General features: G+C 46.3%; 1 protein-coding gene across 1 annotated transcript; it reads left to right on the forward strand.

Moving 5' to 3' along the window:
* Window positions 1-41: 41 nt before the first annotated feature.
* On the forward strand, window positions 42-20,661 carry LOC101832676 (toll interacting protein). Its single transcript, XM_005064192.4, has 6 exons — window positions 42-197; window positions 8,892-9,041; window positions 9,644-9,826; window positions 10,906-11,058; window positions 12,378-12,468; window positions 17,763-20,661. The coding sequence occupies exons 1-6, from the start codon at window positions 165-167 to the stop codon at window positions 17,975-17,977; spliced, it is 825 nt and encodes a 274-aa protein (XP_005064249.1). The 5' UTR covers window positions 42-164; the 3' UTR covers window positions 17,978-20,661.
* The last annotated feature ends 1,349 nt before the right edge of the window (window positions 20,662-22,010 follow it).

Genomic DNA, 22,010 nt, shown 5'->3' on the forward strand with positions numbered 1-22,010 from the left:
GCTTTGGGAATGTCGGGGTGGGGCGGGGCGGGGCGACTGTCAGCTGACTGAGGCGCAGATTGCCTCGCGGGACAACGGTCGGCGACGCAGGTTGTGGTGGGGCCGGAAGAGCTCTCCCGGCGGGTCTCTGTGCGGTCGGTGAGGCACAGGGCCGCCACAGCACCATGGCGACCACCGTCAGCACGCAGCGCGGGCCGGTGAGTCCTCTGGGCGAAGGCCGGACTGGGGCAACGCAGCCTGAGATCGGGCTCCTCTTCTCAGCCCCTCGCGAGTTGCTCGGTTGTCCCGGAGCTGCGCGGGTCCTACCTTCGGGTACCCATACGGAGTAGCGACTCTGGTCCTGAGGGTCTCCCGGGTGGAAAAAGACGGAGCTTGGTGGTTTCTTGGATGCTCACGGCCCTGAAACCCCCGGACCTCGCGATGCAGAGGGGCCCTGCGTCCCTTAGTCCTCCACCCCGAGGAACCTGACCCCATTGGTCAGCCTATGGGAAAGGGGCCCCCACCCTCTTTGGTTTCCCAGACTGAGAATGGATCCCGACTCCCCTTAATTCCCCAGGTGGAAAAAGGGCCCCGAACCCTTTACTTCTCCAGATGTTCCAACCCCTTGGTCTCTCAGATGGACATGGGCCCTGACACTTGCTTCCCCAGATAGAGAGTGGTCCTGACCCTGTTAATTTCCCAAACTGATAGTCTTGGCTCCCATGATCTCTCAGAGGAGTGGGGCCGGACACTCCTGGTCCCCCAGAAGGAGAGATGTCCTGGTCACTTTGGTTTCAGAGATGGTGAAAGCTCCCACTTTGTTGTAGTCAGTCCTTAGTTGTGTCAGTTTCTTCTTCTCCCTGCACTTTTTGAGCCCAGTTAGTGGCTACCTTTCCAAGCCTCAGTTGTTCATCTGTAAATGAGGAGAAGGGGGCAGAAAGCTCGGAAACCCAACAATGCTGTGTCCTACGATACTAGCTGTCTCTCCTACCTCTAGTGTGGATGTCCTCTCAGTAGCTCTCTGAGACTGGTGTGGGTCGGTTGTGGTTAGCTAGCAGTGACTGTGTGTAGTAGAACACAGTTCTGATGGCTCCACTGTGTCTTCCCAGAAGTTATTGAAAGTGTCTACAAAGCCTTTGGTTTCCCAGGCCCCTCACGCCGACAGCTTGGTGTTGACAAGGGTGTGTGTGTGTGTGTGTGTGTGTGTGTGTGTGTGTGTGTGTGTGTGTAAAACAGATCATTCATTGGGGTAGATGACTGATTTTTTGCCTTTGAAGAAAGCCCCAGGCAAGGTGCTTTTTTTTTGGAGGGCTTTAAAGCAAACCTCCTGATCCACTGTCATACTTGATATGGAGCTTTCCAGAGTTGGGGTTGCCTTCATATTCATCAATCCTTCATGGTCACTGTGCCTCACCAAACTACAGAAGATTGCTAATGGCTGCCAGAAGATGGAGGGAGCCAGTACTTTGCCCTTTCCTATTTCCTGTCAAGTGGACACATGGCCAGGCAGAGTGGACCTTTCCTTACTGTGTGTCTGAAAGTGTCCTTACTTCTGTGGTTGGTCTTCATTTGAATTCATCTGATGGTGAGCCCAATGCCTGTCATTAATTGAGTAAGAAGTTATCCTTCCCTGTTGCTGAGGGAAACTGGTGCTGTGTGTACAGAGCTGGAATAACCTACACTGTGATGAGTAATTGGGAGTGACAGATGATGTTCATACTGGCAGAATCTGTGGAGTCAAGTCCTGACGTTTGATCTCTCTACTTGCCCAGTGTTCTAGGGACCACACAGTGTATAAATAAACATGGGCAGCTGAATGGTTTTTAGGAGCACTCTTGATGACTTGTAACCTTGTGTCTGGGCTCTAAGAAATTGTCATCAGTGACAGGTATCTCAGACTTTGCTTGGGATGTGCAGGACTTCACCGTAGTGTTAGTGGCCACAATATTTAGAGCAATTAGACACTGAGTCACAAGAGTGGAGCACAGGGACACAGCTATGCATGGTGACCCATATAAAGCCAGAAAATAACAGTCACCATCAGGTCTGTGCTCCTAACCATTGAAAGCAGAAAGGTATGGACTTGGTGTGGGAAGAGTGAATGGGTTATGGCCAGGGTCTCTTATAGACTAGAAGGTCTTGAACTTCATCTGGTAAGTGCTGTTTTTCAGAGTGCATGCCTTTTTCAGTTTCACCTTTTCACTGGCTGCTGCACCTAGAATCATCTACCCGTGTACCTCTGGATTCATTAATATTTGTAAAGGTTTATTTAGCCAGTTGACAGGGTCTAGTAGAACTGACAAGAGTGTGGCAGTTCTTTTCTACTATTCATGTCATAGTCAGGGTTGTGGAGCTGTAAAGATAAACAGAATGCTGGCTTCCAAACATAGATAAAGTACGCATTTGGTCAGTTCTGGGTTCTATGGGCAGCCTTCTTTGTGTAACCACAGCACGGGGTTAGGCTATGGTTCAGAGTGCCCATCCCAGGAACCTGAACTAGGCTTGGGCAGTTGTTTCTACAGCTGACCTTCACCTCTGATGAGTGGGGACAGACAGTGTCCTGGGAGGCTATAGAAGGCTGAGGACACTCTCATCTGGGCTAGGAGGGTTCTCTATTCTTGGTTGAGGGTTTGGGGGGGCAGGTATGAGGAGGACAGCCAGCACCCTCATAATTGTGAAGGAATAAAGTTTTTCCCAGGACATTTGACATTTGGTATTTTAGGTTTTTAGTTCTTTTTTTTTTAATAGCCACCATAGGACACTACAATCTATCATATCAGTCTCACTTTTGAAAATGCTGGTATTTTGAAATTACCTGCTTTGCTACTCAGTCCACACACCTGCTCCTTTCCTACAGTGAATGACTTTAAGGACCCTATTTCTTGTGGGGATGCATGCAGAAGGTCTTGCTGGCTGGAGGCTGCACCAGATGTAGGGATGGCATTTTGAAGGTCCTCCTTTATAGATGTGTTCTGTGGAGTCCAGCAGGTGCGAATTTGCCTTGCTTGAGATGATGGCTAACTAGAACTTTGCTAAAGGCCATTGGCTCTGGCTCTGCCCTTCCTCATTTAGGTGGTCCTTAGTGCCCATGCTTATCTGGAACCTCATCAGCACTGTACTTCCCTGAGCCAGTGACTTGATTAGAGATGACAAAAGATGAGTTAAAAATTTTTAACATTATTTTATGTGTAAGAATATTTTGCCTGTGTATATGTAAATATACCTTGTGCATTCTTAGTACCCATGGAGGTCACCATCTGGTGGCCATAGCCTAATGCAGGAATGCTAGACTTGTACCCAGGCATAGTACTCAGAATCTAGAGCAGACATTCCCAGGGACCCAGAGACACAGGCCTAATGGCCAGCTGTGAGCACATCCTCTTGCTCAGGTTCTGCTCTGTGAGGTTGCATGGGCATGGAGGCTGCTAACTCACACAGGAGGACTGAAAACTATCAGTAGACAGTAACACTCAGAAAGAAAGCTGACATACACCCTAAAAGAATGAACTCTTTCCTCTATTACTAGAAATTAAGAAGCCTTTATTTTGCTGTACTTTAGAAACTGTTTAGGGACAACCCAGACACCTCTGGCTGATGGGAAAAGCTTATCTTTAACAACAGATCCAGTTAACAAGTGCAGATCATAGGATCAAATTCAAAAATGACCCTTTTGAGGCTAAAGAGATGTTTTAGTGGTTAAATACAGTGGCTGCTCTTCCAAAGGACTTAGGTTTAATTCCCAGCACCCACGTGGATTCTGAGGTGAGGCTATGCCTGGGTACAAGTCTAGCATTCCTGCATCAGGCTGTGGCCACCAGATGGTGACCTCCACTGGCCTCTTGTCTTTTACTTTGTATGATAGTACTATTCCTTTTAGAAAGTATTTGACAGGGTTTTTTTTTTCTTTCTTTCATTTATTTTTTGGCTTTACATTTTATTATTTATATTTAAGAGGGATCTACCCACAGCAGCATATAGCTGTATCCTTAAAAGTCAAACCTAAGAAGTACAAGTTTGTAGTGGAATCTATTAAATAGCTTTATATGTTTTAAACTCTTTTAGGCTTCTATTTGTCTTACATGTTTCTATTATTGCTTTGATTCACTAAGCATAGATTTTTAAAAATTCAGTTCAGTAGTAAATTTGGTAAAGTTTGGTAAAGGTATGGTGTATTTGTTTTTTCTAGGCAGTTACCCCAGGAATTTCAACACACAGTATTGCAGACTTGAAGTTGGTTGCATCTCTGTCTCTTCCAGTCTCTGCAAAGACCATAGCTGGTGGTGCCCAGGTGGTCACCTCGTGCTGTTGTGCCTTTGAGCAGCAGTGCTTTTATGTAGTCAATGCTTGTTCAGATCTGAGATGTCATTTCTTCTCAATCCTCTTTGTCTGTTGTCACAATCCCTTTGCCTTACTTTCAAGTAAGAATCTTAGATTCCTTCACTGTAGCTCCTGGGGGCTCTGTGAAGAGTTGCAGTGGGCAGTAGCTTTTCAGGTCACTGTAAGTCTGTCCTGCTGTCATCCCAGTCACTATTTTACTTCTCTTCCATTCTTTGATTTTCAGTGAAAATCACTGAATGCCTTTAAGTGCAGTTTCAGTTCTGACTGAGAGCTGGTTACTGTTTATAGAACTGTTGTCAGGACTTGTGAGGATGTGCCAAGTTTATACTTGGAGAGTACACCAGACCCAGCCTTTGGGAAATACCATGAACTAGTGAGCTACTAAGTCCTTATGAGCTATTTTTTATTTCTGTAATCAAATCCTTTTTGGATACCATTTTTGCTTTGACACCAGCGAGACAGGAGCTGGGTACAGGTGGGCTGTGCAGTTGCAGTGTACCTGTTGAAGGCAGGGATTGGGGCTGACTATAGTGTCTGGGGAGACACAGCATCAGCTACTCTTGTACATATGATCTCTGGCTCTGGAAGGCTCTCCTGGCCTTGGCACCAGGCAATAGATCACCTCTGCCACAGATGCTCTAAACTATAAGCTGGTGCATCTTTAGAATTCTCCCTTGCTCCCTCTAGGCTTGCTGGTGCCATTGCCTCACACATATGCACATACACATGCAAGTCACACACGCATGTGGACACTCACCCATTGAAGTAACTGTGTCCTTGTCTATCTTTTTTTTCCCCCTGAGCTCTAGTAGCTTCTTGCCTTTTCCTACATTGTCCCAGATATGCTAGCACAGGTCGTTCATGCTGGGCAGACCAAAAGCCTTTGGATAACCCTAGGGGAGACAACTTGTTTCTCAGTCCATCCCATAGGCTGTGTGCCTCAGATGCAAGGATTGGGTATCATGTATGCCCTCATTCACTAGATTAGTGCTACACAGAGCCAAGGGTAAAGTCCAGTGTGCTCTGCCTGCCAGCTCCTCCTTTTGGACAGGGTCCTGGGGGTTCCTTGCATTCTTTAAGGGACACAGAAATACCATGTTCTTTTTGAGGGCTATGAGTCTGGGGCACACAGATGCTTCTGGCTAGGGAAGTCAGACATTACTTGGTGGTTCTTTATTTTTTCCCAGGCCACAAGGAGTGAGCATACCTAGCTTTACACTCCTGCAGCTTTTCCGTGGGTCTGGTGCCTGGAAGTGAAATTGTTTAACCTACATGTTTAAAGCCATTTGTTAGTATTGGACTCCATTTAAGTAAAACTATAGAAAGATCCATTGTGAGTCTGTTAACAGAATTCATCATTTAATATTCCTAAGTCTTTAAGCCATGATAAAAATATACCAAACATTTCCTCCACCAATATATGGCAAAAGTACATCTTATGATTAGACCTCTGTATTTTAGTATATGTGCTGCCGAATCGAGCACTAGACCTCTGTATTTTAAAACTTTACTAAAAATAGCTGTTTATTGGTGGTATTTTCCTGTGTGGTCATTGACTTTTATATAATTTGCACCAATGTCTATTCACCCTTTACTCTTGAAGCATTCCTCACTGTGCTAAGTGGTGGCTTTCTTTAGGGGTAGCATGAGGTGTCTTTATTTAGAAAAATCATCAGGGGCCTGCAGCAACAGGCAGGCTTATCTTTTCCTTCCCAGGACAGCAAGTATTGGTTGTATAACCAGATTGTTTCTTGTCTGGTTTGGGCTGAAGTCTTTCCCATCCCTTCCTGTTCCCTCTTTGGGTTCAGACAAATTTTTTTCTACTCAATTTGTGAATTGAATAGTTTTACATTTAAGGAAATTCTATAGAAAAAAAGTTCTCCCTTTTATTACTCTACTTTTCCTCTGTGATTGCCACAAACCATTGTCACCACCATGAAACTGGCTCCAGATTCATCTTTTTCCCTTCCCTGTTGTTGGCACCTCCTAGTACCATGCCTTGCCTTTGGCCATCTCTCAGGCTGCCCTTGGTTTTTTTTGGAGGAGGTACGTTATTCGGAGTGGTGTTTTCACATCCCTTGCTTGAATGATGGCTCACCTGGCTAAGGCAGGGTGAGTTAGCATTCTCTACCATAAGCTCATTCTTCTACTCTTTAATAACACAGTTAAACTCACATTGTTAAAATTTTCCTTTTTACTTACAATTTTAAGATTAAATCTTTATTGAAAATAGCACATTTGAATTTGATCTTTTTAGGACAAAGGTATTAAACCTTTGAACCTAGTGCATTGTGCATGCTTGGCAAGTGCTCTACCACAGAGCTATACCTCTAGCCACATTTTATCTTAACCATCCCCCACCCCATTAGTCTCTTTCTCTTTAATGAAAGCTTGGAAGAATATAATATGAAATCTCATTGTCAGAAGGTCTCAGTCCCAAGAAGGGGACAGATAAGAAACAATTAAAAAACAGCTCTGACTTGCTCCACATGGCCTTTCCTGACCTCCACGTTTGAAGCTGCTCCCATGACTGCCTGTATCCTGACCTATCACTGTAATACCTACTGGCCTGTCTGCCCTCCTGAGTATATCCCTAGAAGACAACAGGTGTGCCCTGCTATGGCCCTAAAGCTGCAATACATGAGATACAATTGGTAGTTGTTCCTATGACTCGTGAGAACTTGACCTATGTAGGTTAATCCCAAGAACCTGGCTGAAGAAAGTCTGGTTTTGCTAATCACCCATTTATGATGATGCATAGATAAAGCTGGTTATGTATCTTGGAGGTGCACTCTCTAAATTCACTGCAGCTAGCACAGGTGTGAGCCAGAAATCCCTCTGGAGGAACCCAGTGTTTCCTGGTTCTTGGCTTCTTGTGCCATATCCCTTTCTTGACTCTCACTGGACTCTCTGGAAGTCTCTATGATGTGCCTTGGAAAAGGCTGTCCGTCCCAGAGAGGCTTTGGGAACTCTGTCTCTCCTGTTAAGAGAGGGTGTCACTGGCCACAGCTACTTTCCAGGAAGACTCTGCCTGTGAGAGCCTGGCTCTGAACTGAGTGACCCCAGAGGTGCAGAGGGCATGTTGCTGAGTAGTTACCCCTCACAGACTATGCCTCTTACCTGACAGTGTGTTTTTTGTTTTGTTTTATTTTTTCTCAAGTTAGAGGAGAGCAGTGGGAACATCATCAGACCAACTGTTCAGGGGTCAGGGGTGGCTCACAGAGAACTCTGGACTATATCCTTGGTTGGTTCCAAACTTCTGACTAGTCTGTATTTTCTGGAAACACAGAAATGGGGAATTGGTAAGAGCCAGACTCAGGGATCCAGGCACTTTTGCTTTATTTATTTATTTTTGACACAGGGTCTTGGTATATAGCCCAAGCTGTCCTGGAACTCACTATATAGCCCAGATTGGCTTTGAACTCACAATACTCCCCTGCCTCAGTCTCTTAAGTACTGGGATTGCAGGAGTGAGCCATCATACAGGCCTTTTTCAGGGACCTTTGAAAAGAGCAGCCAGACCCCTCAAAGACAGGTGCTGTGAGCTGAAAAACTTGCAGAAACTGGAAGTCTATGTGATGCATATCAGTGGGAGCCCACAGCTAGGTGGAATAGCCAGTAGTGTGTGCAGTGGAGGCAGTCAGGGCCACAGAACCTGGTTACCCAGCAGCTCTCAGAAAATTCACTTTGTTACAGCTCACATTCATCACATTGGTACTTCTTTGAAAATGTATGTGCTGGAGATCTGTGCATAGTGGGACCACCTCAGGCACCTGGGTGGTCTGGTGGTTTGGTGCTCAGGCCCTTCCTTCAGTGGGCTTTCAGCCTGCAGAGCTTCATCAGCTGTTGTTCAATTGTGAGCATTTCTTCTATGTAACCCTCAGACCTGTACCCACTGGGCAACAAGCAGTTCTGCCTTCTGTTGGGTCTCCCTGGTTGAAGCTATAGATGCTTGCTCCCATGGCTGCCCTCACTGGTCCTTGGCCCTCCCATCTTGGGCCCCAGGCAGGTATGCCATTTCCAACTCGTGTTTTCTTTCTGGGAAGCCCTGGTTCAGCATGTATTCCTGTGGTCTCCCTCTGTGGTAGGTTTCTATGGTCATCTCCAGAATATGAACCTTATCCAGGGCCACTATTAGGAGTTTTAGATAACCTTTCCTCTCCTATTTTTCTTTTCTTTTTTTCTTTTTTTTTTTTTTTTTTTTTTTTTTTTTTGGTTTTACGAGACAGGGTTTCTCTGTATTGTTTTGGTCCTATTTTTCTTGAAAAATTGTATTTTCTCAGGACCCATCTGGTCTCCCTCCAGCCCTGTTAACCAGCCTTTCAGTGACTGAGACATGTTCTAAACTTTCCAATGAAGGTGTGCATCTTCAGGAGAAACAAGCTCAAATGAAGGCAGGCTGGAAAATCTTATGGATGAAAAAGCAGGCCAAGCACTCTCTAGGCCTTGGTGAGGGGAGGGTAAGCTGGACTGGGTCTGAGTGAACACTGGTCCAAGGGAAGTAGGATAGTACTGTGAGACTGCTTGGCTATGTGTTTTTACTCTACTCTTTTTTTTTTAATCTTTGCTGGAAGGTGTACATTGGTGAACTCCCCCAGGACTTCCTCCGTATAACGCCCACACAGCAACAGCAGCAGATCCAGCTGGATGCCCAGGCAGCCCAGCAGCTGCAGTATGGAGGAGCAGTTGGCACTGTGGGCCGCCTCAGCATTACTGTAGTACAGGTGGGTCTCAGATTCCTGTTGAAGACTGATGGGGCCGAGGAATAGAGGGAGTAGGCTGTTCTTGAGCATGGCAATGAGGATTTCAGCCTTTGCAACTCATTTACCATGTGGATAAGTAGAACTTTGCTGATTCTAGTTACTCCTGAAAATTTCCCTGAAAAATCAAAAGATCCCTGTTAGTTTCCCAGGGGATCTGCCTAAGATACTTAGAATCACTATTGGTCCATGCTGGGTAGTGTCCTCCATGAGGATGGTTTCTCTAACCCCTTTGTAGCAACTGGGTTGTGCAACTTTCCTGTAAACTATGGTTCCTGCTCAACCTAAGCTCCATTGTGAGGCCTAGGATGTGCACAGCCAGTGCACAGTTAAGATTAGAGATCTTGTCTAAGTTGCCCACTGCCAGGTGTGGCCAGCTTCCTGGAGTTATGTGAGTTCAGCACTGACTGGCACCATGTTCAGGAGCCAGTTACTGATAAGGTTAGGTGAACTCAAAGGCTGTTTTTTCATGTACTGGGAAATACCTGTGAGGTAAGCAGTTTAGGTAAGGACTTGCCTTCCTCTTTACTGGTGGATGCCTCATTTTTCTAAACTTGTCATTTCAGGCAAAATTGGCAAAGAATTATGGCATGACTCGCATGGACCCTTATTGTCGTCTGCGTCTGGGCTATGCTGTTTATGAAACTCCCACAGCACATAATGGTGCCAAGAACCCTCGCTGGAACAAGGTCATCCAGTGCACGGTGCCCCCAGGTGTGGACTCGTTCTACCTTGAGATCTTCGATGAGGTGAGGGATGCCCCAGTGTCACAGATTGGCCAAGTTTGGGATTTGATAGATTGGGTGTGCTGCAGTGTGCCTAGCAGTTATGAGACTGCATGACTGCTGCTCAGGCCTGTGTACCTAGCATTTAGTGGCTGGGGGACAGGGTGTGACCTGCCTGGACACCTGGCATTTAGTGGCTGAATGACAAGGTACAGCTTTTTTCTCTCAGCTCCTTTGACAGTGCCCATTGGGAATCATCACCAGTGATACAAGTGTGGGCAGAGTGTGAAAATAACTGTTCCTAGATAGGTAAAATTTCAAGCGAATCAGGCTCCACTAGTGGTGGGAACACTGTTCTTGCAGGCATGAATCACAGGCTCTGCCAGCAATGTCCCATGATCATACCAACAATTAGATGTGCAGCTTTTTGAGGGCAGTCAGGAAGCTCAAGTGACTGAAGGTGTCTCCTGTAGCTTAATTCTAGAGAGCATGTGTAGACCTGCCTCCTTAAACCAGTGCAAGGGCAGTGGGAAGAGAATGAGAGCAGTGTGGACCAGACAGGAGTTGGGCATGGGCAGCCCGGCCAGGAGGATGCAGCCTCCCCTTTGTAATGTCCCGTTGCCTCTTCCTGGTTTTGTTTGTGTTTTGTCTCTTTCTCCTTCTGTGTCCTCAGAATAGTAGGAGCATATGAGAAGGAGGTTTGGGGCTATAGATAGTGGGTTGGAGCTCTTGCCTCTTCTGTACCTGCTTGGCTTGAAACTTGCAGCTTATGTCTAGTCTCACAAGGACTAGGGAGGCAGTGTCCGTCCCTGAGCCTGGATGACAGCTCAGAGATGCTTTCCTGTCCTTTGACCTGACCTTATGGTGGTTACTCAGAAGGTACAGAAGTGGTAGTCAGGTTATGGATGATCCATGGAGGTCTGGGATTGTGGGTTAATGGGAAGCTCCTTGAAGGAAGCTGGAGGAGTGAGGAAGAACCCTGTCTTGCCAAAAAGATTGAAGAATGGCAGCTCAGGTGGAGTTAAAGTCATAGGGAAAGCTGGTCTCTATAACATGTGTCATTGTGGGCTGTGATGAAGTCACTTCACTCTTGTCTTCCTCAGAGGGCCTTCTCCATGGACGACCGCATAGCTTGGACCCACATCACCATCCCTGAGTCCCTGAAGCAAGGCCAAGTGGAAGATGAGTGGTACAGCCTGAGTGGGAGGCAGGGTGATGACAAGGAGGGCATGATCAACCTGGTCATGTCCTACACGGTGAGTCCACTGTCTGGAGAGGCCACACACAAAGAGATTGTGGCACCTCTCTGAGGGAGTGATGGCCCTGAACCTTGGGGAGTCGGGGGAGGCAGGGCTGGGGTCTGGACTTCCTCTGTCTCCTTTGTGTCTTCCAGGCCTTTTCTTTTTGGTTGCTACTGAGCCTGTGAGAACATGGGAGTATTAAGCATCCTGTGCACAATCCTCCTCAGTTTGACCTTTCTCATGTCTCTTCTTCTGGTGTTTAGGGCTTTTTTTGTTTTGTTTTTGTTTTTTGGGTTTTCTTTTTGTTTTTTGAGACAGGGTTTCTCTTTGTAACAGCCCTGGCTGTCCTGGAATTCGCTCTGTAGACCAGGCTGGCTTCAAACTTACAGAGATCCACCTGCCTCTGCCTCCCAAGTGCTGGGACTAAAGGTGCACACCACCACCGTCTGGCTAGTATTACCTGTCTTTAATAGGCAGTTTATGTAGCAAAGGTCCATTTTGTACTTGTTCACCTTCAGTTCAAGATTATTTGAGCTGCGGCTGGAGAGGTGACTCAACAGGAAAGAGCACTAGCTGTTCTTGTGAAACATCCCAGGTTTGATTCCCAACACCCGAATGGTGGCTCACAACCAGCTATAACTCCAGTTCCAGGGGATCTGATGCTCTAATTAAGCTAGCCTTCCCTGGCACCAGGCACACAGGATGCACATACATACATGCAGGCAAAACACCAAGACACAGTAAATAAGTAAATTTAAACAAAACCAAACAGTATTTCTGTGAGAAGCTACTGATACTGATGCTGTCTCCAAAACAGACCCTGAAGTGAGCTTTGTGTGAAGAGTGGTGGGGGTGGCAGCTCATGTGAGGCCAGTGGTTGATACCCTAACTTTTGTTATCACTGAAACTGGAGCTCATTTATTTCCGGCATCTTCCTGTCTGTTTCCCTAGCCCTGGAATTATAGAAACATGCCACCCAAACTGACTTTTTATATGGGTGCTAAGGATTAAACTCAAGTTCTCATGTTTGTACACCAAACACTTTTCTAACTGAACTGTCTCCCTAGCCCTGTCCTATTCTAGGTCACATTTCAGTAGCTGTAGCTCTGAGTCTACAGTATGTCTTAGCCCAAGTCTTCTAACCCAGGGAAGGTAGTGTGCTGGAGTGTGGGTGCAGGTGGAACCTGTGGCCACACTACATTCTTGCTGAGAACTCTATGTTCTTGGGTATTAATGGCCGGGCTTTGGCTAGGATTATATTGTGAGACTGGAAATAACAAGATTTACATATGATGTGGTCCTCTTTGACCCCATGTTTTTCTTTGTTGTTGTAGTCCCTCCCAGCTGCCATGATGATGCCACCTCAGCCTGTGGTCCTGATGCCAACTGTGTACCAGCAGGGTGTCGGCTATGTGCCCATTGCAGGTGTGTGCTGCTGCCTTGGTAGGCAATCCTGAGACAGAGTAGGATGGGAGGAGGGAGGGCTCAGTATCCCTATGAAGCTTGAATTGTTTGAAGATGGCTACTGCAAATGAGGAGTCTTCTAAAACTGACTCCAGGGTCATACTGGAATTATTTATGCATCCATAGGAAACGGTGTTTTCCTTAGTTGCCAACACATGCGAGGTGAGTTGAAGTTTTTAGAGGGGTAGAAATGTGGTCTGTGTACATTTTCATATATAGGTCACTGGAATGAGAAAACCTGGTTCCTGTTAAGCAAGGCATACTGCATCTTAAAAAAACATGACTTGTACTGAAAATACCCATGTAAATTAATATCTTCTTGGGTCATAAAGTCAAGATGTGGCTTTTATATATTTACTTTTTTATTTTTATTTATTTTTCATTTTCCAATCTTCCTGTGGCCTTCACAGTGCCTTTTGTCCAATTGGCCCTCCCATTAGAAAAGGGCAAGCCAGGTGAGACCATACCTGCTTCCTGGCTTCAGCCAATGGGAAAGACTGTAGCTCTGAAAGTAGACCCCAGGGCCAGCAGTCCCCCCATTCTCTGCCAGGATCCAGGGAACTGGAATCCAAGCAGACTGTGGTAGTCCTGTTACCCCAAGGAGATCAAAGGCTAATGCAGTAGGCGTCTGTAGGACAAGAGATAGTATAAGCTCCTGGGTGGGGCCTGATCCACATGACTGGTTGTTAGTGATCAGGGTGGGTGTTGTCCCTAAGCTGGGACAGCACAGAGAAGCTGTGGCTCAGCAGTGTGGGGTCTGAGGGTCCCACACAGCAAGAATGGAGTGACTTATTAACCTTTCAGCCCCTATGCCAGCTGAGCTAGGGAAGATAGTACAGGACCTGGGAATGATATCCACCCACACATAGCCTGAAAACAGTCCTGACAGAGCTTAGGCCTTCTGCCTGAGACAAATCTGCCTTCAGGAACTAAGAGGAACACTCTGCAAAGGAGAAGGAGGGTTAAGTCCATAGGCCTCCAGGCCTCTGCAGTATTTGAATGGAGGACGTTGTCACCAGTCCAGCAGAGACCACAATATACAGCCTGAAGTAGAGGGCAAACTAGTTAAATGGGCCATGAACCCAGGACCTTAAAAGAGTGTGGTTGTTCAAGAAGAGAGAGCCTTAGAAATCCGAGAATGGGGTCTCAGGATGTGTGCTCTCTGGAGTCCAGATCTGTCCAGTTCCGTGCCTGGATCCTGGGGTCTGAGGTTGGGTTCCCAAAGTGGCTCCCGGGTTTCTTTTTGAACTGCACTCCCATTGATGCTCTGATTGAACAATGCATCAGTGTATGCACAGAATTTGTCATTGAGTTGTCATGAGTTGGAGGTCTGAGGAGGGAGAAATAAGTGGGATGCAGTGAGCACAAAGGGTACTCGATTGTAGCAGAGGCAAAAGGTCACAGGTGGGAACATGCAACAGAAATCTGTTCCCCCAGTTTCTGAGGCCTTAAGCCCAAAACAAGGGCCACAACCCCGCTCTGAGGACTCCAGAGAGGGCCCTTCTTACCTTTTCCAGCTCTTGAAGTTACTATGTTTCTGGACATATCTCTGCAGTCTGTTTTCATCATCTCCCAGTATCTTTGTGTGTTTCTATCCTCTCTGGTCACAGGACAAGGGGTCTTCTGCTCCTTCATGGTCTCATCCTAACAAGGGTACCCTCTTTCCAAGTAAGGCCCATCTGTAGGCACCAGGGTTGGACTTGACCATATATCTTTGGGTGGTGGCAGATGGGTAGGGAGGCAACAGAGACAAACTTCTGTCCAGTTGCTAATACCAGAACTACTTCTAAACAAAAAAATAAAAGTTGCTGACCCGTTTACTCTTGCTTGGCTCCTGTCCTTCATTCTGTTATACCTCTAGAATGTGTGTGTTAGGGAAAGCTCCTCTATAAATATACTTTAATCCTTGCTTTTGATGTACATTTGAAAGTTAGGAACAGTCTCCTACTGACAGAATAGCTACCCCGGAAATAAAAGGATATTTTTCCTTTGGAGACAGCCTCTGATGTCTGCTCTGTCCCCATGTAAGCATGCTTCCTCGAAGTGAGGACACTTCCCAAGGGGAACCTGCTCTGGGACTGCAGCCAGGTTCATCCTCTCTTGTTATAAGAAGGAGCTCAGGCTATGGGGCTAGTGGAGGTCTTCCCAGAACTGTGACAGGCCCTACAGTTATTTGTCTTCCTTGTTTACCACCTGACCAGCTGTACCCAGATACTGCTTAGGAAGCTGCTCTCTTTACTGCTGCTCACACCTTAGTGTTTGGTGAAGTGACAGTATGCCCTTTCAGTCTCTTGAGAACATCTTCATATCTGCTCAAGTCTTTTATTCAAGGTCGCAGTCGCTGCCTGTCTTTTGTCAGACTCAGCTGTCCACTGATAGCTGTAGCAGTGTGGGCTTGAGGTTTGTTTTGTTTTCTGAGTTATAGTTTGTTACTATATTATTTTGTCACTCAGTGACCCCAGATTGGCCAGCCCTTCTCCTGAATTGTGTGCTTTTTGATGTCTCGCATGCTCTGTGAACTTCCTGGCTTCAACACAGGAAACCTCTGGCTGTCTTGTATATTTCCTTCCTTCCTCTGCCCTAGAATTAGCCACTTCTCCCTGAACCCTGGCTTCCACTAATGGAGAATCAGTTCTAGAAAATTTCTTGAATTGTTTCTTGTATTATGTTTATCTTAATCATTGGTAGGGTTAATAAGCATACTGCTTCGTTGAAACTTGATACCCAACTTTGGTTCTTATAATTCCTATGTTTGTGATGACAGAGCCATCCTGTCAGATGCTTGGGGTGTCCTATGTAGAGACTGACAGGGGCTGCCATCTGGTCTGTGTGGTTGCTTTCAGTGTATCTCAGGACACAGAAGCAGGAGCAGCAGTTCACCCAGTGTATTCTTATTTACTGTTGGTTGCTCTCTGGCTTCTCAAATGTAAGGTCAAGTCACATGATGCTTCTTGCTTCATATTAGCTCCATAGCTAACCTGCAGAGTTTGTTCTCTTGGGAAAGACTCATGCTTCACTGTTCAGGGTGCTAGGTACACATATGCAGACCATGTATGACAAAAGGGCTGCACACAAGCCACTGACAGTGGGTGAAATAAGTCTGTTAGAGATAGAATGGGAATGAGGAGGCTCACAAGTTAACCTGTTCTCACTGTCCATTGGTCCATCCCCGCCGTATGCCCAGGGAGCAGTGGATAGCCAGTAAGTGCCATCTGCCTTTGCATATCAGGAAATGTAGCCCCTGTTCTCTATGTCTGCGCTTCTGGATTCAAGATCACAGCTGCTTTGCCAAGCTGTATAAATCCTCTAGTTTGTGCACTTAGAAATGTCCCTTGGTATGCAGCCTGCTCCTGAGCCCATGTAGTCAGAAGTTGAAGCCTCAGGGACCTTTGGTTGTTGGTTCTGAGCTGTTGTGGTGGAACCATTGTGGGACCCAGGCTGTCTGTGCTGCCATGCTGTGGTACCAGTTCTTGAATGAAAACTCCCTTGCTTGTGTTTTTTCCTTGTGGCATTCTATTGGTGAAGAGACTCTTGTTTAACTGAATTGTGCCTGCTCACTGTCTCCATAGTGTGTGCTAAGTGTCCTGCTATTAGAAATGAATTGGTCCTATGCCATCAGTTTGTGTCCGTTTATAAAGAGGAAGGATTTTGTCATTATCACAAGATGATGTCATTGAGTCGCCTTTATTGAACATGGTGCTTTAGAGTGGGCTATGGGTTCATTTCCATCTGTATGGCTCCTCCCTGTACCCACTTGAACCTGAGAAGACCTTGTTTAGGGCCCAAGATTGCAGGGCTCCTGTCCATCTTTTGCTCACAAAGTTGACTGGTCACCCTACATCCGCTCTCACAAATTCAAGGAAGTTTTGAGAAGTTAGTCTACACTTAGTCATGGTGATAGGTCAAACTTGGATTGGTACTATGATGTCCACTCTGGAGGATGAAGACACCAGGGCCACTTTTACTTCTTTGTATGCACTGACCTCCCCAAGGAGCTGGTTTATGAGAGCAAATGACTATAGACTGCTCTCTTATGCTGACCCATGCAGTTGGTCTGTAGGTTTTACAGCAGTTCCCAGTCCTCTCTTCCCTGTACCCAGCTAGCCTGAAAAAATGTTGGAACAATCTGGGCAGAACTCACAAGGAGTTGCCCGGGCTGCTTATAGTCATGAACCTCTCCTTGTGTTGCTGCAGTGGCTGTGCGTGTGCACAGGCTCTCTATCCATCCAGTTAAGGTTGTCTGAGTCCTTTTAGGAACAGGCTGCCGTCTTAGTCCACTATCCTCAGTGAAGGTGGCATTTCATCCCCTTCTTTGTTATCACTGAAAGACTGAGCAATGGTGTTAGGATGACAACTTGTGAGGTGTGTGATTGTAGCCTGTCTGGGTCAGTCAGGACAAAGTCACAAAGGTAAAGGCCTGGCCCAGAGGGTACTTAGGAAACCTGTTTCTCAGTTTGTGCCCCTTCATCTAGCACGGTGCCCAAAGCCATGGAGCCTTCCATTGCCCACATGGCAAAAGAATTGGCTCCCCTGGTCCCTTAGACTGCTGAAAACATGTACTTTCTGATGTGTGTATTCATTGTGAAAGGTTAGTAACCTTTCTGAAATGTAAATGTTATATGTAGCTTTGCCTTACCAATGCATGCATTGCTACTGTAATGTCTTTGCTAGGCTGTGAAAGTAAATTCTATAATGTTGACATAAGCAGACTTAGGAGTATGGAGTGAAGTAAGCATAATACTTTGCTGTCCACATTCTCAGTAAAGACTCATATTTGTGACAAGTCTCCTAAGTTCTTGAAGTAACACATATGGTTACCGAATTTTCATTTTGCTCCCTGTAATGTTTGATTGGAAAGATCCCACTTGAATTTTTGTTCAGAAAGAAAATACATCAGGAGAGCAGACCTCAGTGGTGAGGAAGATGGCCCAGACTATCTGCCATGGGCATCCTTGTTGGGTCTGTTTTCAAGTGAGATTCCAGGTAGCCTTTCCCCTTGAGGCAAGTCAAGTGTATTATTTCTCCCTTTGGCACTGCTGCTTTGTGACCCCACTGTTTTTGTTTTTGTTTTTGTTTTTGGGAACAGGATTTCTCTGTAGCCCTGGTTGTCCTGGAACTCACTCTGTAGACCAGGTTGGCCTTGATCATAGAGATTCACCTACTACCTCCCAAGTGCTAGAATTAAAGGCATGCACCACCACCACACCCAGCTAACCCCACTCTTTTTTTAACCAAACTTCATCTTTTGTTTTCAGGAATGCCTGCTGTCTGCAGCCCTGGCATGGTACCTGTGGCCATGCCCCCACCAGCTGTGGCTCCTCAGCCCCGCTGTAATGAGGAGGATCTCAAGGCTATCCAGGACATGTTTCCCAACATGGACAGGGAAGTAATCCGCTCTGTGCTGGAAGCCCAGAGAGGGAACAAGGATGCTGCCATCAATTCCTTGCTGCAAATGGGTGAAGAGTCTTAGACCCATCTGTGGCCCTTGGCTTCACACCACTGACCCTTGGACGTGCCCACCCAAGGCTCCCCAGGGTCACCATCCCCAAAAGATTCCAATGAAAGACCATCCACATACCCCTTCCTTGGACATCTGTGCCTCCCTTTCCCACCTATTTTGGGGATGCATGTGGATTTTTGGTTCTAGGCAGGCAGTCCTCTTCATTGTTGGTGGGGAACAACTCCCTCCTTGTCTCTAGTTGGGTGATGGTGGCATAGCCTTGTTACTGCACAGACCAGTGGTCCTGTTGTTTGGGGACCTGCATCTCCCTCCCTCACCCTATTCTGGAAAGCATTCTTACAGAAAGCAGCTGACCCTGCCAGGACATTAAGAGTTTGTACAGCATCCTTCCGAGTTAGTGGATGTCATGAAGTTATTCTGCCTAACTGGGATGGTTGTTGAAGGTGCACTGAGCTCATGTGCACTTACTTGCAGGTTATTTTTAGAATTTTAAAGCTAAAAGCTCCTTCCTTCTGATGTCGTATGTGAACCCAGGCCCTCACCTAGTCCTGGTCCCGTAAGATACGCTTCCCAGCCATATCCAGCAGGTCTGACTTCTTGTCTAGCTTACCTGTCCTCAGCCACAGAAATCCAGCGTGAACACAGAAGGTATCCAGACCTGGTGCTTGGCTGGGCAGGCCCCACCTTGGCCCTCACTGCTAGAGGTTGCTTTCCTCCTCCTTCTGTTTTGTACCAGTACTATGGGAGTTACTCCAGGGGCTGTTGTTGTTGATAGACCCTCTTCACACAGCCCAGAGTCAAGTGAAGGAGACAGATGGGTAGGTGGCACTATGTGTTTACTACTAAAAGGCATTCAGGCATTGTGACACTACTGACCTGCAGCAGACTCTGTTGACCCATACTGTAGCTCAGCTTGAGTGATAAAAATCCCATGCTTAAATTAAACCTTCATGGAGGTAGAGGTGCCTGTACTTGTCTAGTAGATATTGTGTATTATATTTTGGGTTGCAAACCTTTGGGTCCATGATCTGGCTGTAGATCTGTTTAGGGACTGAGTGATGACACCTAGTCCTGAGATTCAGAGCCTTGAAAGCTTTCTTAGAACTGATGCACTGTATAGGTACATTAAGAAGCTGGCGAGCATTGCCACATGTTTGTGGCGTTACATTGTAGTTGCTTCTTCTTTTTCCAAGAGTTTGTACCCAGCCTTGGACATATGATCCACCAATATGGGCATGAAAGTAACTTCTAGCAGTTGGGACTTTTTGAAAAACCTAAAATAAGAAAGTTAGTGCTTTGGTTTTGGTCTTTTCCCCTTTAAAAACACAGATTAAGCTTTGATGTCAGCTAAAATATACTACTTTCTGTCTGTCATCCATGGGGGTGCTTTTTGTCAAATGTATTGTTTCTAAGTATTTATTTTTGTAAGCCCAAAGGCAGTATGTGGTGATGGTGGGCATGGGATGGTGGTAATAAGCACTTTTCTTTAGTTGTAGGTCTTTAAACCCTTTAACTGCAAAATGGAGAAGAAAGACCAATGTTTGTTAAATAGATTCAACCACTTACTGTAATCCAGCCAGGCACAGAAGTCTCCATTCTAGACTGTTGTGTGGCCTTGTGCTTGGTAAGCAGGACAGGACCTCCATAAGTGTCACCAGCAGCCTTGAGACGCTGCAGAGCAGGGTTCTCAGCACCTGTCTCTAGGTCTCAGGTGTGCATCAGCTTCTGCCTTAAGGAGGTATGGCTTGAGCAAGGACCGCTTCGTTCATGTGAGGCTCTAGAGGGAGCAGCACCATTTCCTGCCAACCCCTGAGCACTCAGAGGCAGCATTCACCAACTTGTGCATGCTCAAATGGGGAAGATTGGTGGTTAAGACAGATTTAAGACTTAAGCTGAACACAGACTCTTCCCTTTGTCATGAACATTTTATTTTTTTAATAGATTGAAGAAAGATCACATTTTATAAGGCCTCGTGAGACCCCCTACTCTCCTAGGTTTTGTGCTGTCTTGTCTTGGAATTTCACTGTGTCAGAGCCCATCTAGTACAAGGGAAGAAGCAGTGCTTGTCAGTGCCTGCCTAGGAGCCTAGGCATCAGAGCACGACTTGTTTAGCCTTCCATCCCATCCGGGGACTTCTTGAAAAGTTGATACACCTGGAAGGAGTAACTCAAAGGCAGAGTCTGTCACAGATGTAGACAGGCTTCTGGGTGGGGTCTAGACTTTCACTGGGTGTCATTGCTGCTCTTGCCAAGTTTGATCACAAGGTGATCACTGGAGCACCTGCCCTCAAGCCAGCTGTAGGGTGGGTATGTGTCTGGGTACGGCCCAGGCTCATTTCTTCTCTGGACATGCTGGTTGGCTGAAGTTGTAACCTGCTGCACGTTTGTGGTCTGACGTGGCCACTGTTTCATCTCACCATGTGAATGACACCTACCCATTTGAGAGAAGTGTTGTGTGACTGGGTTCTGCCTCTCCCTCCCAGGTCACTCTTTACAGATATTGGTGTCAATCTGATACACGTTCTGGAGGTTGGTGGGAATGGTTCTCAGAACTCTGTCTGTGGTTGTCTTGGGGATGGGGTCCAGGTCCAGATTTTTCTTTGATTATATGATATATTTTTTACTTTTCAGCCTTCTAATTTAATAAGTGGTCTATATAAAATAGAAAAATAAAGTCCTCTAAGGAAATGTTTACCATTTTGTTCCAGAGTGTTTTTTTGTTTTGTCTTTTTTTTTTTAAACAAAGCCCACAATGTACCAGTACAGGGAACCAATAAACCCCTTGTTCATGAGCCACTCCAGGGTTGTGCGGAGCAGCACTGAAGATGATTGGGAAGACAAGCCTGAGGCATTCAGTATGGGTGTTTCCAGTGAGAAGCAGGGATCTGCAGGGGTGGCAGCAGGCAAGTGCTTTGGTTGTGTTACTGGCAATTGCAGTATTACATCCTGACTTTATTGTACTTCTAACCTTTCTTTTCCAGGCCATACTGGGTACTCACCATTTCTCAAAGGGCCCATTGTGTCTCCCCACATGGTCATCAATCCCCATGTAGTATTCTTCTCAAGCTGTCTTTAAACTTACTTGCCCACAGCTTACCTGCCCCTCTTCACACAGGGCCAGGTAGAGAGGTCATGGTCATATTGGATGTTTGCTTCATTATAACTAAGTTATGTGCTGAGGCAGAAGCTGGTATGACCTCTTCTGACTGTACTCTTTGAAGTAGGTAAGTAGATGGGGAAGGCACCCTAGTAGTGAGCACCCTGGGGAAGGCCACCCTGGGAGTGAGCATCACCCTGAAAACAGTACTCTGCAAAGTGTGGTCCAAACAGCTGACAGAAGTTTGTGTCAGCACTAGACATGATGCTGATAAGGGACATTTATTCTCAAAAGCTTTTCTATGACAAATGACACTTCCCTAAGTGCTCATCAGAAAGTGGGGGTTACCCTCAGGGTAGAGTGAAAATTGCATTACATTTCAGCAGGTCAGGAGGGTTTGGCCTCTGCTGCTTTTCCTGGAGATGAGGCACAGTGCTGGGCATGTGTGGATGGACACAGATCTGAAGCCCCAGGTGCAAGGTGTTTGATAGCAGTCCTCAGCCAGGACAGGGCCTTGGCTCAAGAATGGGACTGTTGTCTCGCTAGGGTGTTAGAAGAGTAAGATCCTCATCCCCAGGTCAAGCTAGTGAAAAGCTGACGTAACAGGGACAAGAAGGCAAGAGATAAACAATAGGAATTCATGATTTAGTTTCTTCCTGCTGTCTTGGGTCGTGGTCCATAATCATGTTGTCCAGAATCTGTCCGGGTGCATAGAAATAAAAGAGCGTTCCTTCCGGAAAGCAGGAGTTGATGTAGGTCCACTAGTATCCAACACTGATTGTATGCCAGGGCAGTGGAAGGTTAGGAGCACCGAGAAGCAGTCTATCAGCTGGGATCAGAAGCAGCAATGCTTTGGAATCCTTGCCAAAGAATGTATGCTGGGTTTTGGGGGGAGAGGGGTTGTTGTTTTTTCTTAAGATTTTAAAAACAGGATAAAAAACATTGC

This window comes from Mesocricetus auratus, unplaced genomic scaffold (genome assembly GCF_017639785.1).
Source record: "Mesocricetus auratus isolate SY011 unplaced genomic scaffold, BCM_Maur_2.0 Super-Scaffold_4256, whole genome shotgun sequence".
Taxonomy (NCBI): Eukaryota; Metazoa; Chordata; class Mammalia; order Rodentia; family Cricetidae; genus Mesocricetus; species Mesocricetus auratus.

Excerpts from the sequence above, each read along its gene's own strand:
- LOC101832676 (XM_005064192.4), top strand. The coding sequence starts at position 165 with ATGGCGACCACCGTCAGCACGCAGCGCGGGCCG. Across the intron at positions 9,827-10,905 it reads ACCTTGAGATCTTCGATGAG|AGGGCCTTCTCCATGGACGA; the intron begins GTGAGGGATGCC and ends TGTCTTCCTCAG. Across the intron at positions 12,469-17,762 it reads CGGCTATGTGCCCATTGCAG|GAATGCCTGCTGTCTGCAGC; the intron begins GTGTGTGCTGCT and ends TTTTGTTTTCAG.